The sequence below is a fragment of the Physeter macrocephalus genome, chromosome 18, assembly GCF_002837175.3.
Source record: "Physeter macrocephalus isolate SW-GA chromosome 18, ASM283717v5, whole genome shotgun sequence".
Lineage (NCBI taxonomy): Eukaryota > Metazoa > Chordata > Mammalia > Artiodactyla > Physeteridae > Physeter > Physeter macrocephalus.
In genome coordinates, this window is record NC_041231.1 from 85,419,652 (window position 1) to 85,432,428 (window position 12,777).

The 12,777-nt window shown below is 56.2% G+C and overlaps 1 protein-coding gene across 4 annotated transcripts; it reads right to left on the bottom strand.

Moving 5' to 3' along the window:
- Positions 1 to 992: 992 nt before the first annotated feature.
- Positions 993 to 12,676, bottom strand: VARS2 (valyl-tRNA synthetase 2, mitochondrial). Of its 4 annotated transcripts, none has more exons than XM_028479186.2 (30): positions 12,539 to 12,676; positions 11,840 to 12,067; positions 11,625 to 11,706; positions 11,408 to 11,508; positions 10,996 to 11,117; positions 10,557 to 10,623; positions 10,367 to 10,464; positions 9,695 to 9,776; positions 9,405 to 9,524; positions 8,836 to 8,947; positions 8,037 to 8,125; positions 7,431 to 7,521; positions 7,164 to 7,291; positions 6,942 to 7,045; positions 6,673 to 6,754; positions 6,278 to 6,354; positions 6,122 to 6,197; positions 5,728 to 5,833; positions 5,439 to 5,509; positions 5,186 to 5,311; positions 4,863 to 4,967; positions 4,637 to 4,705; positions 4,434 to 4,512; positions 4,186 to 4,313; positions 3,901 to 4,053; positions 2,901 to 3,107; positions 2,104 to 2,215; positions 1,783 to 1,958; positions 1,470 to 1,598; positions 993 to 1,353 (listed from the first exon to the last, which is right to left on the bottom strand). In XM_028479186.2, exons 2-30 carry the CDS (start codon positions 12,038 to 12,040, stop codon positions 1,258 to 1,260), a joined length of 3,189 nt encoding a protein of 1,062 aa, XP_028334987.1. In that variant the 5' UTR covers positions 12,041 to 12,067; positions 12,539 to 12,676; the 3' UTR covers positions 993 to 1,257. The 4 variants fall into 4 exon arrangements, with proteins under 4 accessions (XP_028334987.1, XP_028334988.1, XP_054935700.1 ...); XM_028479187.2 differs by having other exon boundaries at positions 12,502 to 12,676; XM_055079725.1 differs by lacking the exons at positions 10,996 to 11,117; positions 11,840 to 12,067; positions 12,539 to 12,676 and having other exon boundaries at positions 11,625 to 11,631.
- Positions 12,677 to 12,777: the final 101 nt, after the last annotated feature.

Genomic DNA, 12,777 nt, shown 5'->3' on the forward strand with positions numbered 1-12,777 from the left:
AGAAAGTAAGATCAAAAGGGGTTTGGGACCCTCTATCGCAGAGTCCTGCACTGCTTCTGCCCAGCAAAAGAAACACCCATCTCGTCTGAGCCATTATCTTTGTTGAGGTTTTTTTTAAAATAAATTTTATTTTTTATTTTTGAGTTGAAGTATAGTTGATTTACAATATTAGTTTCAGGTGTACAACACAGTGATTCAGTATTTTTATAGATTAGCCACCATTATCTTTAAAGCTTGGTTACAGCAGTTAGAAAACTTGCACCTAACTTACTGGGTTGAATCCCAGTTGACACTTTGGACTAGTTACTTTTATTCCCTGAGCACGTTTCTTCAACTCTAAAATGGAGCAAGTATCCACCTCGTGAGGTTCTTGGGAGGATTAAATGGCACCACAGAGGACCCAGCCCAGTATAGGCCTGCACATACAGTAGTTTCTCAGAGCCGCCGGACAGAATGTCACTTGGGTGTGGAAGGGTCAGGCCCCTGAATTCCACCAATGAGACAAGGTGTTGGAGGTGGAGGTGGCTAGGTGGGCATCTGCGCATGTGTATATCCCTGCCTGGGGCTGGGCGGTGTGTCCCTGGCACTCTGGTTTCAGGTACACAGAAGCAGGGGGGAACTCAATCCCCAGCACAACCTACAGCTCCCCCTAGGCCTGCAGGAAGTCCCGGATCCTCTCAGAACCCTTGGCGATAAGGCCAAGAAACAGGGAAGCTTCCTTCTGGTAAGAAGCAGAAGAGGAAGGGCCTGCAGAAGTCGGGCCATTGTCAGGAAGTAGGTGGAAGCCAGGTCACTGTTCCCAGGCCCTACTGAGAGCTCCTCCTTCCTCCAATGAGGGAGGCCCCGCCCAGCACCCACACTCCCACTGTGGCCCAGAACCCAGCGCTAAGAGGCCACCCGCCTCTCTCCCAGACCAAAGTGTCAGGGAACAACCAAGAGGCGGAAAGTCACCGCTGGGGGAAAGAGGGACAAAAGGACCACAAGCAGACATGTTTGGGTTTTTAAGTTTATCTGAATTTCCTCATTCCTAAACTTCCAGGTGGGACCGCATAGGAGGGAGGCTGGGGCAAAAATGTGAGCGTCTCGAGGACACCCAGTCACTCTGACCAAACCAGTCTGTTTCCTCATTGACGAAGGAGGGAACAGGACCACATGGTCTCTGAGGCTCCACGGCACCATGACAGCTGCCGAATCTGTCCTCAAAGGCGGGTCTGGGAGGGAGGAAAGCTACCAGGGATGCCCAGGGATGGTTAGAGTTCAAAGCTCCCCAGGGCTGGGAGACACATCCATCAAGTGCCGGAGGTGAGAGGCCGCCTTGTCCAGTTTTGACAGTTCCAACTGGAGGGAAGAAAGCTGGGCAAGGAGAGAAGCAGGTGAGGATCGAGGTATAGCCTCCCCCCACCACCCCTGTCCCCAGCCCACATTCCCTTAGGGAGTCGGGCATCCTGGGTGGCCTGCCCCAGCCTCACCCTCTGCTGCCTCTGAGTCTCTGCCTCTCCCTCTGATGGGGTCCGGGCTATGAGGCCATCAAGCTGCTTCTGCAACTTGTGTCTTCGGGCAGCTAGCCGAGGTAGGTGGGTCTGGGGGTCTACCAGGCCCTGAGGAAGAACAGAGAGTAGGCTCAGACATCTGCAGTCCACCCAGCATGCCCTTCCCCCCATTCTAAGATCCCTCCTCACTTTTTTTTTTGCCCCCCCTCACTTTTATAGAACCCGCCCCTTGCCCTCCTCCCAACATCCTTTTCAACCCCACCCCTCCCTCCTCCCAGTCTCCTCTGGTCACCTGCAGCTCCATGTAGACCTGAACGGTATCACTGAGAGCGGCCTGGGCCCAGCCCGAGGGAGCTGCTGCAGCTGGGGGTAGAAGGCCCACGGCCCCACAGTGGCCCAGGGTGCCCAGGGGCTCCAGGAAGGCCTCAAAGAGGCCCTGCTCTCCTGGCTCTGAGCTCTGCAGCAGCACTGGGGAGGAAAGGAAACTGTCAGGGTCAAGAGATCAGCTCCTCATCCTGCACCTCCCAACTCTGGGCTCTGTCCTCCAGGCTCCCCCTCTTCCCCACCAGCCCCTCCTGTCTGCAGAGACTCAGGAGCCCAGGGCCCGCCTCACCTCGGGGCCGGGCCTTGGTGAGCTGGTACGTGGCGCGGAGAGCCCTCAGCACCTGCACAGCCTCCTGGACCCGGGAGAAGTGCCGCTCCAGCTCGGGCTGGTGCCAGCGCTCCTGGAGATGGGCACCCAGAGTCGGTAAGCGGGCACCTGGAAGACTCGGTCTCAACTCTCCTGGCTCTAACCTCCACCCGCCCACCCCTATCTCCTGAGAGCGACGATCTGCTCTCTCCACCACACACATAATTCACCACTTCAAGGAATGGAACATGGCAAAAACCAGGGTGTCATCTAAGAAGGTCTTAGATGATCGCTGGTTAATGTCTGTTTAGTCGCTCTGACTGGAGATGACAAACAACCAAAAATCAGAATTTAAAAGGTATTATTCAAAACTCACAAAACCAAGTAAGTAAAAAAGAAATTGAGTTAAACTTTAGAATTATTTTTTGGGTGAGTTTGTAGCATTTTATCCTTCTCAAGTTATTAAAGCTTAAAACTAAGATTTTGGGGATATCCTATCACTAACAACTAATCTCATCACAACCATGACATGTACTATTACTAACCGATACACAGCCACACAGCTAGTGTCAGTCTGGTAACAACATCCTACTCTAACCACTTGCTAATACTGCCCCCAACACCTTGGAGTTATCCCAGACAATCCATCCTCCGAAAGACTCCACGGCAAAATAAAGACCACCACTGTCAATGACCCCACAGCAGCAAGCCCTTCTAGAAGACTGCTCCCCAAGCCTTGACCAGAAGTCCCACTCCAAGACTCCATGGACGCGACTCACCAAGCTGCGGGCACTGGGGTAGGGGGCAACACAGATGCTGGGGGCAGGGGCACCACCAGGCCTGGGGGGCAGCCTCTGCCAGAGCTCTTCAGCCAGGAAGGGCATCAGCGGGGCGAGGAGGCGGAGACCGACGTCAGCGCAGGAGAACAGGACCTGAAGAGGCCCCGGGGGGTGGGGCGAGTGCAACAGCACAGGCTTCACAGCCTCCTAGGGAAGAGGCCAAGGGGTCAGGGGACGTCCATGGCCATGTCCTTCTTCCACACGCTTGCCGCCCTACAAGTGGGGATGCTGTGGGTAAACACGGGCAGGAGCACCCATCATCTCTGAGACCATCAACTGTCCCTGGACACAGAGTGGAGCGTGTGACAACGGGAAATCTAGGGCAGGGACTCTTAGGGATGGGTGGGGAATAAAATTGTTAGGGAGGTTTGTGTTGTTTAGGATGAAAAGCACTGAGTTTTTTTTAATCAAAAAGAGACAGAAATTTTTTAAAAAGCTGAGAAACAGAAATCTAGAGCAGTGGTCCTGGGCCATCAGTGTCAGCATCACCTGGGACAAGAAATGAATATTCTTGCCAGCCACCCCCCAACCTGCTGGCTGAGCTGCTCTGCGGGTGGGACTGATACTCCACGGTTAACAAGCCCTCCCTCTGAGAGGAGCCCTTGGTCTAAAGACCCCTACTCTTCCTCCCTGTCTGCTCCCAGCTCCCAGCCTGCCCGGGGTCCAAACTCAGCAATCACAGGGACTAAAAAAAATCTCCATCTGCCTCCCAATCCTGCTTTGTCAGACTTGGTTTTCTAGAAATCGCCCCTCCTCCTCCTCTCTCTTCTGGAGACAGGCAGGGAACAGCGCCCGGGCCAGTCCCAGGGAAGAGGGGAATTAGGGTTTCCCCATCTCATCTGTCTTCCTGTCTGGAGGGAAGAATTAGGAACCCAGTTCAGAGCTCTCTGCCAGGGGACAGGAAGCAGGTCTGCAGGGGGAATACCCTCGCCTCACTCACCAAGTAGACATCACAGAGGTTGTGAAGCCAGAAGTGGTGCAGCGCGTGGGTGACGAGCGCGAGCTCGCGGGTGAGGAAGCCTCGCTCGCAGTCCCGGGCAGTGCGGGCCAGGCAGCTGAGGATCCAGGCGTCCATGGGGGAGGCGGGGGACAGCTGCGGGCAGAAGGGGCTTCAGGGTGGGACAGCTTGACTCCCACTGCGCTGCCTCCTCTCCTTCTAGACGCCTCCACCAAGCCTCAGATGTCGGACTACCCAGCTCCCAAGCACCCCTTCTTTCTCTCTTACCTCCTCTGCAGGCTGGGGTATGAATTTCTCCCCAAGAGCATTCAGGATAAAGCGCAGGGCATTCCAGATCTTATTGCAGAAATGTCTGAAGCTCAGGACCTCAGAGGCAGACAGGTGCAAGTCGCCCCCTGGGAGGGAGAGACAGGAGGGAGCGTACACTCGTGGTGGCTGCATGGGGAGTCCTTGGCCCTGCCCTGCCCTGCCCCACTGCACAGGGGCCGCCGCAGGCTGCCCTCGCCTGGGCTTACCCAGGGCCCCATGGGAGCACAGGGCGAATCTCAGGGCATCTGTCCCACACTCGGGGATCCCATGAGGGAAGTCCTTTCTCTGCAAACAGAAAGAGAAGAGGGGTGACAGCTGCCTATGAGGCTGCAGGGCCAGAAGCTGGGTTGCAGAGGAAACCAGTGGCCACGAGCTAGAGGCTGGGATGGGTCAGACACCGGCGACTCACCTGTGCTGAGGCCGCGATCACCAGCTCTGCCGGGTCCAAGTTCCCATCCCTCAGCTTCTCCTGCAGCACCTGGGGTGGGTGAGTAATTCACTGACCTCAGTGGAAGACCCTGCCCCTACAAGGGTCCCGCCTACTGACCCTCCCAGCTCCAGCCCACCCTGCCGGCCCCTCCCCTGCCTTCCTCTCTCCTGAAAACCTCATCCCTCTTCGGGCCCTTCATCCTGACCTGCAGCTCCACCCCACTGATGATGTCCCGTGGGTCCAGCACATTCCCCAGCGACTTGCTCATCTTCCGGCCCTGCCTGTCCCGAACCATGGAGTGCAGCAACACCTGGGGGCATGGAGGGGGTCAGCAGAGGGGGGCCTGGAGAGCTTTCCCCTGGAGGATCCCCTGGCTGTCCTCCAGGCTTTAGGGGTTAGGCTGGGAAGTGAATCAGGACAAAGGAACTGGGAACACAGAAAACCCCACATTAGGGGTCAGAATGGACAACAAGGCTTGGGGAAGACTGGGGAGTCACAGAGAGGGGCAGGGCACCAAAGGGCCGTTACCTTGCCGAAGGGGAGCTGCCCTGTGAGCTGGGTCCCCAACATGACCATGCGGCCCACCCAGAACAGCAAGAGGTCACTGCCCGTTTCCAAAAGTGACAGGGGGTAGAAACGAGCCAGGTCTGGGGTCTAGGAGAAGAAGATAAGCAGTGAGAGGCCTAAGCCCAGGGCCTCCAGCTCTTCTCGAGACTCTGTGGGGGCCTGGGGGCCACTTCCTCATCCCCACCTTCACTCTCTTCCTCTGAACCCACCTCACCTCTTGGGGCCAGCCCAGGGCAGAAAAGGGGAAAAGAGCCGAGGAGAACCAGGTATCCAGGACATCGGGGTCTGGGAAACAGAATGGGGAATGGGAACAATTGGAACCTCAGCTTCAGAACCTCAGCCCACTGCTACCCACTTTTCCAGCCCAAGCCCCACCCACAGAGACCAGGGGTCGAGCCCTCTGCCCCATTCCCAGCTTTCCCGACCCTACCTTCTCTGCCTCAGTACCTGCTCCCTCAAACACCCAGATGCCCTCCCCTGCCCTCCCCAGCTCCGGTACCCACCCCTCTCCAGGGTCAGCTCCGCCCCTGGTCTCCCTGTCAATTCTGCAGCTACTTCTCTGGCCTCAGCCTCTGTCCGCCCGACCACCCAACAGTCCTTCGTGTCGCCCTGCAGAAGTAAGGGGTAGGGAAGAGTGAGGAAGAACAGCACCTGACAGGCGTGAAACACCACTGAGTTTTCATGTTCTCAGGTGGTCTGAGAATGGCCGGCACCCTCTGGTGGTGAGATGAAGAATCGCCAGCTCAGGAGCTCTGATCGCACAACAGATGTTTACATGACCAAGACCAGAAAGCACAGCAAAGGCAGGGAGCTGGGACCGGCACTGAAGTCCTCGGACTCCTGTGCTAAGGCTCTTTCAGCCACACCCAGCCCTCCCTTCGGCTTCTTCCTACCAACCTGTGTGTGCTCCTCTACAACCAGGTAGGCTGGAATCTGATGACCCCACCACAGCTGCCGGGAGACGCACCAGTCCCTGCCGGGAGGACACGAGTGATTTCCTAGCATAACCAGTGGGCCCCCTCCCCATCTCCTGAGAGCCCCCCTTCTCCTTACCCAGTGGGGGAAAACCAGTGCTGCCAGTTCTTCTGGTGGAAGGAGGGACTGAGCTCCAGGGCCCCTGACTCCACAGCCTAGAGGGAAAGGACCTTTAGACGGTGCTTCCCTACCTGCACCCCTCAACCCCCCAAGAATGGGACAAGTGGTCTCTGAAGTGGTTCTAAAACTCAGGAAGAACCTCCCAAGCCTCCTGAGAAGATTCTGGGCTTGAGTGAGGATGCAAGCCAGCCCTTTCTGGGCACCAGGCCTCCATCCCCACAGCTCTCCTCTCAACGAGCACAGCTAGAGAGGTCTGCGGGGCAGAAGGGCCCCCAGCCTCCCTGTTTCTTCATTCCACTGCTCAGGGAGTCCCCCGGCCCAGGCCCCAGGCCCTCCTCACACTGCAGCCTCACCTTGGCAGCTCTGTCCCCCATTTCCCGGCAGCGGACAAACCACTGGCTCTTCGGTAGGTATTCTACCACATCCCCGGAACGGCTGAAAGGGACACAGGACCCGACTACGTGCCAGGCCCTCAAGCGCTGAGGATACAGCAGCAAACAACACTGACACAGAGCCCGTATTCTAGCATAAGGGGTGCACAGCTCATCCTGCGGTCACTCTTAAGCTTCTTCCATTCCCATCTGGGGGTGGTCCCTACGGAAAGGAGTGAAAATGGGGTTACCTGCAAATGGGCAGCACCATAGGGTGGTCCTGGAATCCCCGGAACAGGCCCCGTTCCTTCAGTGCCGACAGAATCTTTTCCCGGGCCACAAATCGGTGAAGACCCTGGGGAAAAGCAGCAACAGGAAAGCTTAAAGGCTGCTAGGAAAACAAGAAAGTGGGAGAGGGGAGATGGGGCGGAGGGTGCCCCCAAAGGACGGGGTTATCACTGAGTTGGTACTACCTGCAGCCAGTCCCCGCAGAGGGAGGTCATCGTCCCATCCTCCGCAATGACACTCAGGGGGCTCAAGCCGTGTCGGGCCCCCAGCTCAGCATCGGCAGGGCTGTGAGCTGGAGTCACCTTCACTGCCCCTAGGGGAGCAGAACTGATGTAAGCACTGAACCCTGACCTTGGCCTTTCCAGATGTATCGTCATCGCTCACGCTACCCTATCCCTCCCTCTTGTCCCCCAGGAGCCCTGACTTCCTCTCTCTCCCCTGCCCCCACTCACCTGTGCCCAGGTGTGGCTGAACAGCACAGTCTGTGATAAGGGGGAGAAGCTGCCCCGTCAAGGGATGACGAAGTTGTCGTCCATGTAGATGCTGAAGGGAAGGGAGAGGGATCAAGGACAGGCACGTGTGTGGGATGGAAGGGTCTGGGGTGGGCATGAGAACCCTGGGAATATAAGGGTGAAATCCAGAAGGTAAAGAGCCAGAGCAGGGCTCGGTAAACTTTTTCTTAAGGGGCCAGAGTATAAATATTTTAAACTTTACAGGCCAAGAGGCAAATTCAGTCTCTGTACAACAACTCCACTCCGCCACCATGGCCGAGTTAGATAATACATGATGTAGCTGCAGACGATACAGAGGGAACGAGGGTGGCTTGTACAAAAACAGGCAGCAGGTGGATCTGGCCCATGGGCCATAGTTTGTCAGCCCCTGAGCTGAAGTGTAACATCAGGAAGAGAAGGGAGTAGACTCAGAGCCACTGGAGAACTGAGATAAGGGAAATTTTAGGAAAAGGAAGAGAAAGCGGAGAGGAGGAGCTGCCATTCTAAAAGGAAGGGAAGAGGATGGGGTTGGGAAGGTCATGTGGCAGAGAGCGCGCTGTGTATTACTGTGTATCGGGAGTCGTTGGGATGGACGGCCACAGCCACGTCTCCAGGCAGCGTCTCTGGCCTCGTGGTTCCTACCACAACCTCTGCATCTGAAGACAAAATTCAAGCACTTAAAGTTGGTCCTCGCCCTCACCCCACACTCCTGACAAAGCTAAAGCCAGGAGAACTGGCAAAGGGAGGGGACAGGGATGGTCAAAGTTGAGCAGGCCCCCAGGAGTAACTAGAGAAAACTAGGACCAGTGTCTACAGGAGCCTGAGGTTTCCCCCAGGCTAATGACCAGAGGCTTGAGGGGGTGTCCGGTGCTGCGGAATTCCTCAACTTGCTTGCGAGACAAGGACAAAATGTTAATAAATACAACTAGAATCCTTGCTTGGTGCATAGAGGACACTGGGGGTTCTCGGCGCCCTGATCATAAATGCTGTGCATTCTTTAGGGCAAGCAGCAGCCCCTCCTACAAGAAACCTCCTCTGACTATTCCAGCTCATCTATCTTCCCCTTCTCTAAACTCTTGGGAACACTTATTGTTCAAACCACACTTCAGAACTGATCTTTTGTCTCTTCCGGGGGTAGCAGCCTCCTGCAGAATTATGCTAAGCTCCCACAGGGCAGTGACCATGTGCACTTTTCTTACATGGCCCAGGATACCCAGGGTGAGTGCCCATGAGGACGCAACACTACCAAGGTTCCTTATGTCATGTGGGAGACAGGCTGGTGGGTTCCCTCCATCAGCCCAACATGGGCTTGAGAAAACAGGGGAAGCAGAGGCAAGTGGATGACCTGTCCGAGGACTACCCTCACCAGGCTCTCCATCCACGGGGAAGGCCACGGAAAAGAGGAGGCCAAAAGACACAGGGGTGGGGGAGTCAGGCAACCGAAGCTCCGTGCAGCCAGGGAGGGGCCGGCTCTCCACCTGGAGGCGTGGAAAAAGCAGGGTCAGAGAGCAGCCTTTCTGCAAGGCTTGCACCCGGCTTCCCACCTCCATTCATCCACGGCCCCGCCTCCCTGCAACCCATCTAAAAGCCACTCGGAGGATTCAGGAGCCACCTCCCTTCCCTCACCTAATCCTTGTGCAGCCACAGTTACAGAAAATATTCACCAAGCACTTAAACCACGCACAGGTGTTGTGCTGAGCACCTTCCAGGAGTTCTCATTGAATTCTCACAACACCCCCATGACACAGGCATTTCCATCACCCCTAACTTACAGACTGAGGAAACTGAGGCTGACAGAAGCTAACGGCCTGCCAGGAGCCACACAGCTGGGAGGCGGCCAGACTCAGATGTGAATCCAGGCAGTCTGGTTCCGAAGTCCAAGCTCTCCCCCTGCCTCAGAGCTCTCACAAACCCGCCTCTCCTTCTCTGCCTCACCTCAATATCCGAGATGGCAGAGCGTAAAGCACACGACCAGTTGACAAGCTGCCGGCTCCGGTACAACAACCCAGCCTTGTAGAGCCGCACGAAAGCTTCTGTCACAGCCACTGAGAAGCCCTAGAATGATCTGAGTGTCCACATCCAACCGCCTCTTCTCAGCCCATCACCCCACTCAGGGACCCAGGCATCCCACCCTGCTACCCCAACACACACAGCAACTCGCCTCCCTGCACAGAGCTCTAAACACCTCCCCGACACCCACGGGGACCACGGCAAGGAACACTCACGGCATCCATAGTAAAACACTCTCGGTCCCAGTCCAGGGAGGCCCCCAGCACTCGGAGCTGCTCACATATCTCTCCACCTTTCCTGGAGTGAGTACGGCATTGGTTTACTCTCTAGAAGCTAATGGACACAGACAAACCCAGTATGGGGCCTTCTATGACACTGAAAGAAGCATAACGTTCTACAGTAACAGGGGAAGGGGCAGCCGATTTGTGAGAAACCCAAAGAAGCTTTACAGAGAAGATGGCATATGTTAACAGACCTGGAAGAAAGAGGGGAATTTCAGGTGGATGGAAAGTGGGAATGGCTGAGGAGAGATGATGAAATCTAAGCAAGGGAAAATAGGATAAATAGAGGGAAAAACATACATATATACATACATATATATACATACATATACACAAGTGTCTACGTTTTAACGTATACAGTGCGTGCATGCGCGCGCGCGTGCGCGCGCGCGCGCGCACGCACACACACACACACACACACACACACACACACACACACACAGCTTGAAGACCCCACCAAATGCTAAGGGGCTTCAGAAGTTAAGTCACCACAGAAAGTTAGGACTGAATGGAAAAAGCCTTGACTACATGTTAGGAGAGAGGGGCTGGGAAGCCAGGACACAAACCTGCTGTCTCGGCCCCTCCAGTCCTGCCCACCATACTCACTCCTCCTTCCACTTCCACACCTCCCTAAAGAAGTCTTCCCGGCTCAGCTCGTGTCTCCTCACTCCTCGCTCCTTCCACAGCTGTTTCTCCACCACAGCCTACAGCAAGATGAGGGGGCAAACAGAGAATCAGGTCGCTTTGGGGGAAAAACTCTCTTACCCAAGAAAAGGAAAAGTGGAGAAAGACATACTTGAGTAGCAATCCCTGCATGATCTGATCCAGGGACCCATAGCACCTGATCTCCACGCATCCGGTGCCTGCAAAAGAAATACCATCATGGGACTTCCCTGGTGGCACAGTGGTTAAGACTCTGCGCTCCCAATGCAGGGGGCCGGGGTTCGATCCCTGGTCAGGGAACTAGATCCCACATGCATGCCACAACTAAAAGTTCGCGTGCCGCAAATAAAGAGCTGGCGAGTGCAACTAAGGAGCCCGTGAGCCGCAACTAAGGAGCCCACCTGCCGCAACTAAGACCCGGAGCAACCAAATAAATAAATAAAATATTTTTTAAAAAAAAAGAGAAGAAAAACCCTCACAGGAATCCCTGGTCTTACATGTTTGTTTATCCTCACTCCTTCCCACTTTCTCCTTCCCCTCCAAGAACTCAAGCAGCCCCATTCCCGTCTCACCAGCGCACGAGGGCGTCCTGTATGGCTACGGTCAGCGCATGCCCAATATGCAGGGAGCCCGTGACATTGGGGGGTGGGATACACATGGAAAAGGTCTCCCGTGTGGCCTGGGGCAGCCTGGCCTAGAGGAAGGGAAAGTCAGAGGGCAAGAGAGGGCTGCATGTTCTCTGGGGAAATAGCACACTCTGGTGTCTCCAAGGCAGAAAGAACTGCAGGAAAAACAGTCGGGCAAATAACAGGGAAGGGGAAAACCTGTGGACACCTTGGAGACACCAGAGGGAGAAGGCAAGCTCTCCCTGCTTTTGGCAGCCTCTGCAATGTGGCTGGTTGTGAGCTCCAGACTCATGCCCACCAACCTCATGGGCCATTCTGCCCTGAGGACCGTTTAGCACCCTCCCTACCAGGTACTAACCTGATATTCTGGTTTGAAGAAGCCCTCTCGCACCCACCAAGGGTACCAGGCAGCCTCAACATATTGGGGACTGTATGCAGGAGGCAGGGGCCGGGAGACATCTATGGAGGAAGAGGAGAGCTCCACTAACTCCTGAGTTTCGTTCCCAGGTTGCATTTCAGCAGACCAAATGGGCAACCAAAATGTGAGGGAAAAGGCCTTCAAGTGTCCTAGTTACCTTTCTTTTCACCATGTTCCGTGGGGATTTCATACAACACTATCTCCTTAGGGGTCCAGGCCTTACTGGATTCTGCAGGTGACTGCGGAGAGGAGGAACCAGAAGTGGGGATGCAATTCGAATATACCCCAAGTATCTGGAATCCAGCCAGTCTCCCCTCCAGCTCCCTCCCAAGATTTCTCAGAGAACCAAGGACAAGCTGTCTGACGCCTAACCTTGCTCTTCTGGGTGATTCCAGCCTCCAGCGCCGACTGCTTCTGTCGCAGGCGCTTCTGTTTGGCTTCACGGTTCCTCTGGGAGATGGCTGATCCATTGGGCTCTGACTGGCTGGAAAGGGGATGGGACCTGGGGAGTCCCCTTGAGGGCCTCAACCCCCAGAGTGGTGGTCGAAAAGAGGCCAGAGGCAAATGAGGCATCGGGAGTACTTGGAAAGGGGCCAAGGTCTGTTCCAGAGAGAGCACATTAGGAAGTTAGGGGGGTGAGGGAGGGTCACACCTCCCAAAATCACATCCTCCTCCTTATTCTCTGCCTCCCTCCAAGCACTGGTCTGTTATTTTAAGTATCTATCCCATCCCTCACATCCGTTTCTCTGTGAGGACTAGACTGCATGGTGTCGACAGGGCTCTTCCGGGACAGGGTAGGACTCTCAGGCCCTCAACCTACTCATCTGCGACGTGGGGGTGACCGCGGACACAGAGGAGGAGAAAGGACTCAGGGATTCTAGCAGATGATGGACATCAGCGCTCCCGAGAGCCAGCAAGGAGTCCCGCCAGTTACTACTTGTCCGCCTGCCCCAGAGGCCGTCCGCACTGCCCCCAGCCAGCGCGTGCCAGGCCCTCCCACCCGTCCCGCCGCCTGGGTCCTGAACCTGCATCACCTCTCACTCCCCGAGGGCCGGCCCGCCGCGCGCTCACCCGGTGAGCCCGCCGCTATCCCAGGGCGCCCCGCGGCTGCGGACGATTGGGGCGGCGGCGGCAGGCGCTCGAGCACCAGCTAACTGGACCCCGGAACTTGACTCGCGGTCACCGCGGCGCTGGGAGGCGGGTCCCCGCCCGGGCGCATGCGCGGTAACTGGCCTCGGCCCCACCCCCTTCCCCTCCAGGTCCAATGGCTGTCGACGCGGAGCGGAGGGCGTTCTCCGCGGAGCCGGGTA

Bases quoted from the DNA above. Each gene is read 5' to 3' on its own strand.
- VARS2 (XM_028479186.2), bottom strand. From the start codon at position 12,040: ATGCCTCATTTGCCTCTGGCCTCTTTTCGACCACCACTCTGGGGGTTG. The intron at 6,198-6,277 runs GTAAGGAGAAGG...TCCTCCCGGCAG, and splicing joins CACTGGTTTTCCCCCACTGG to GGACTGGTGCGTCTCCCGGC. The intron at 1,959-2,103 runs GTGAGGCGGGCC...TTTCCTCCCCAG, and splicing joins CACCAAGGCCCGGCCCCGAG to TGCTGCTGCAGAGCTCAGAG.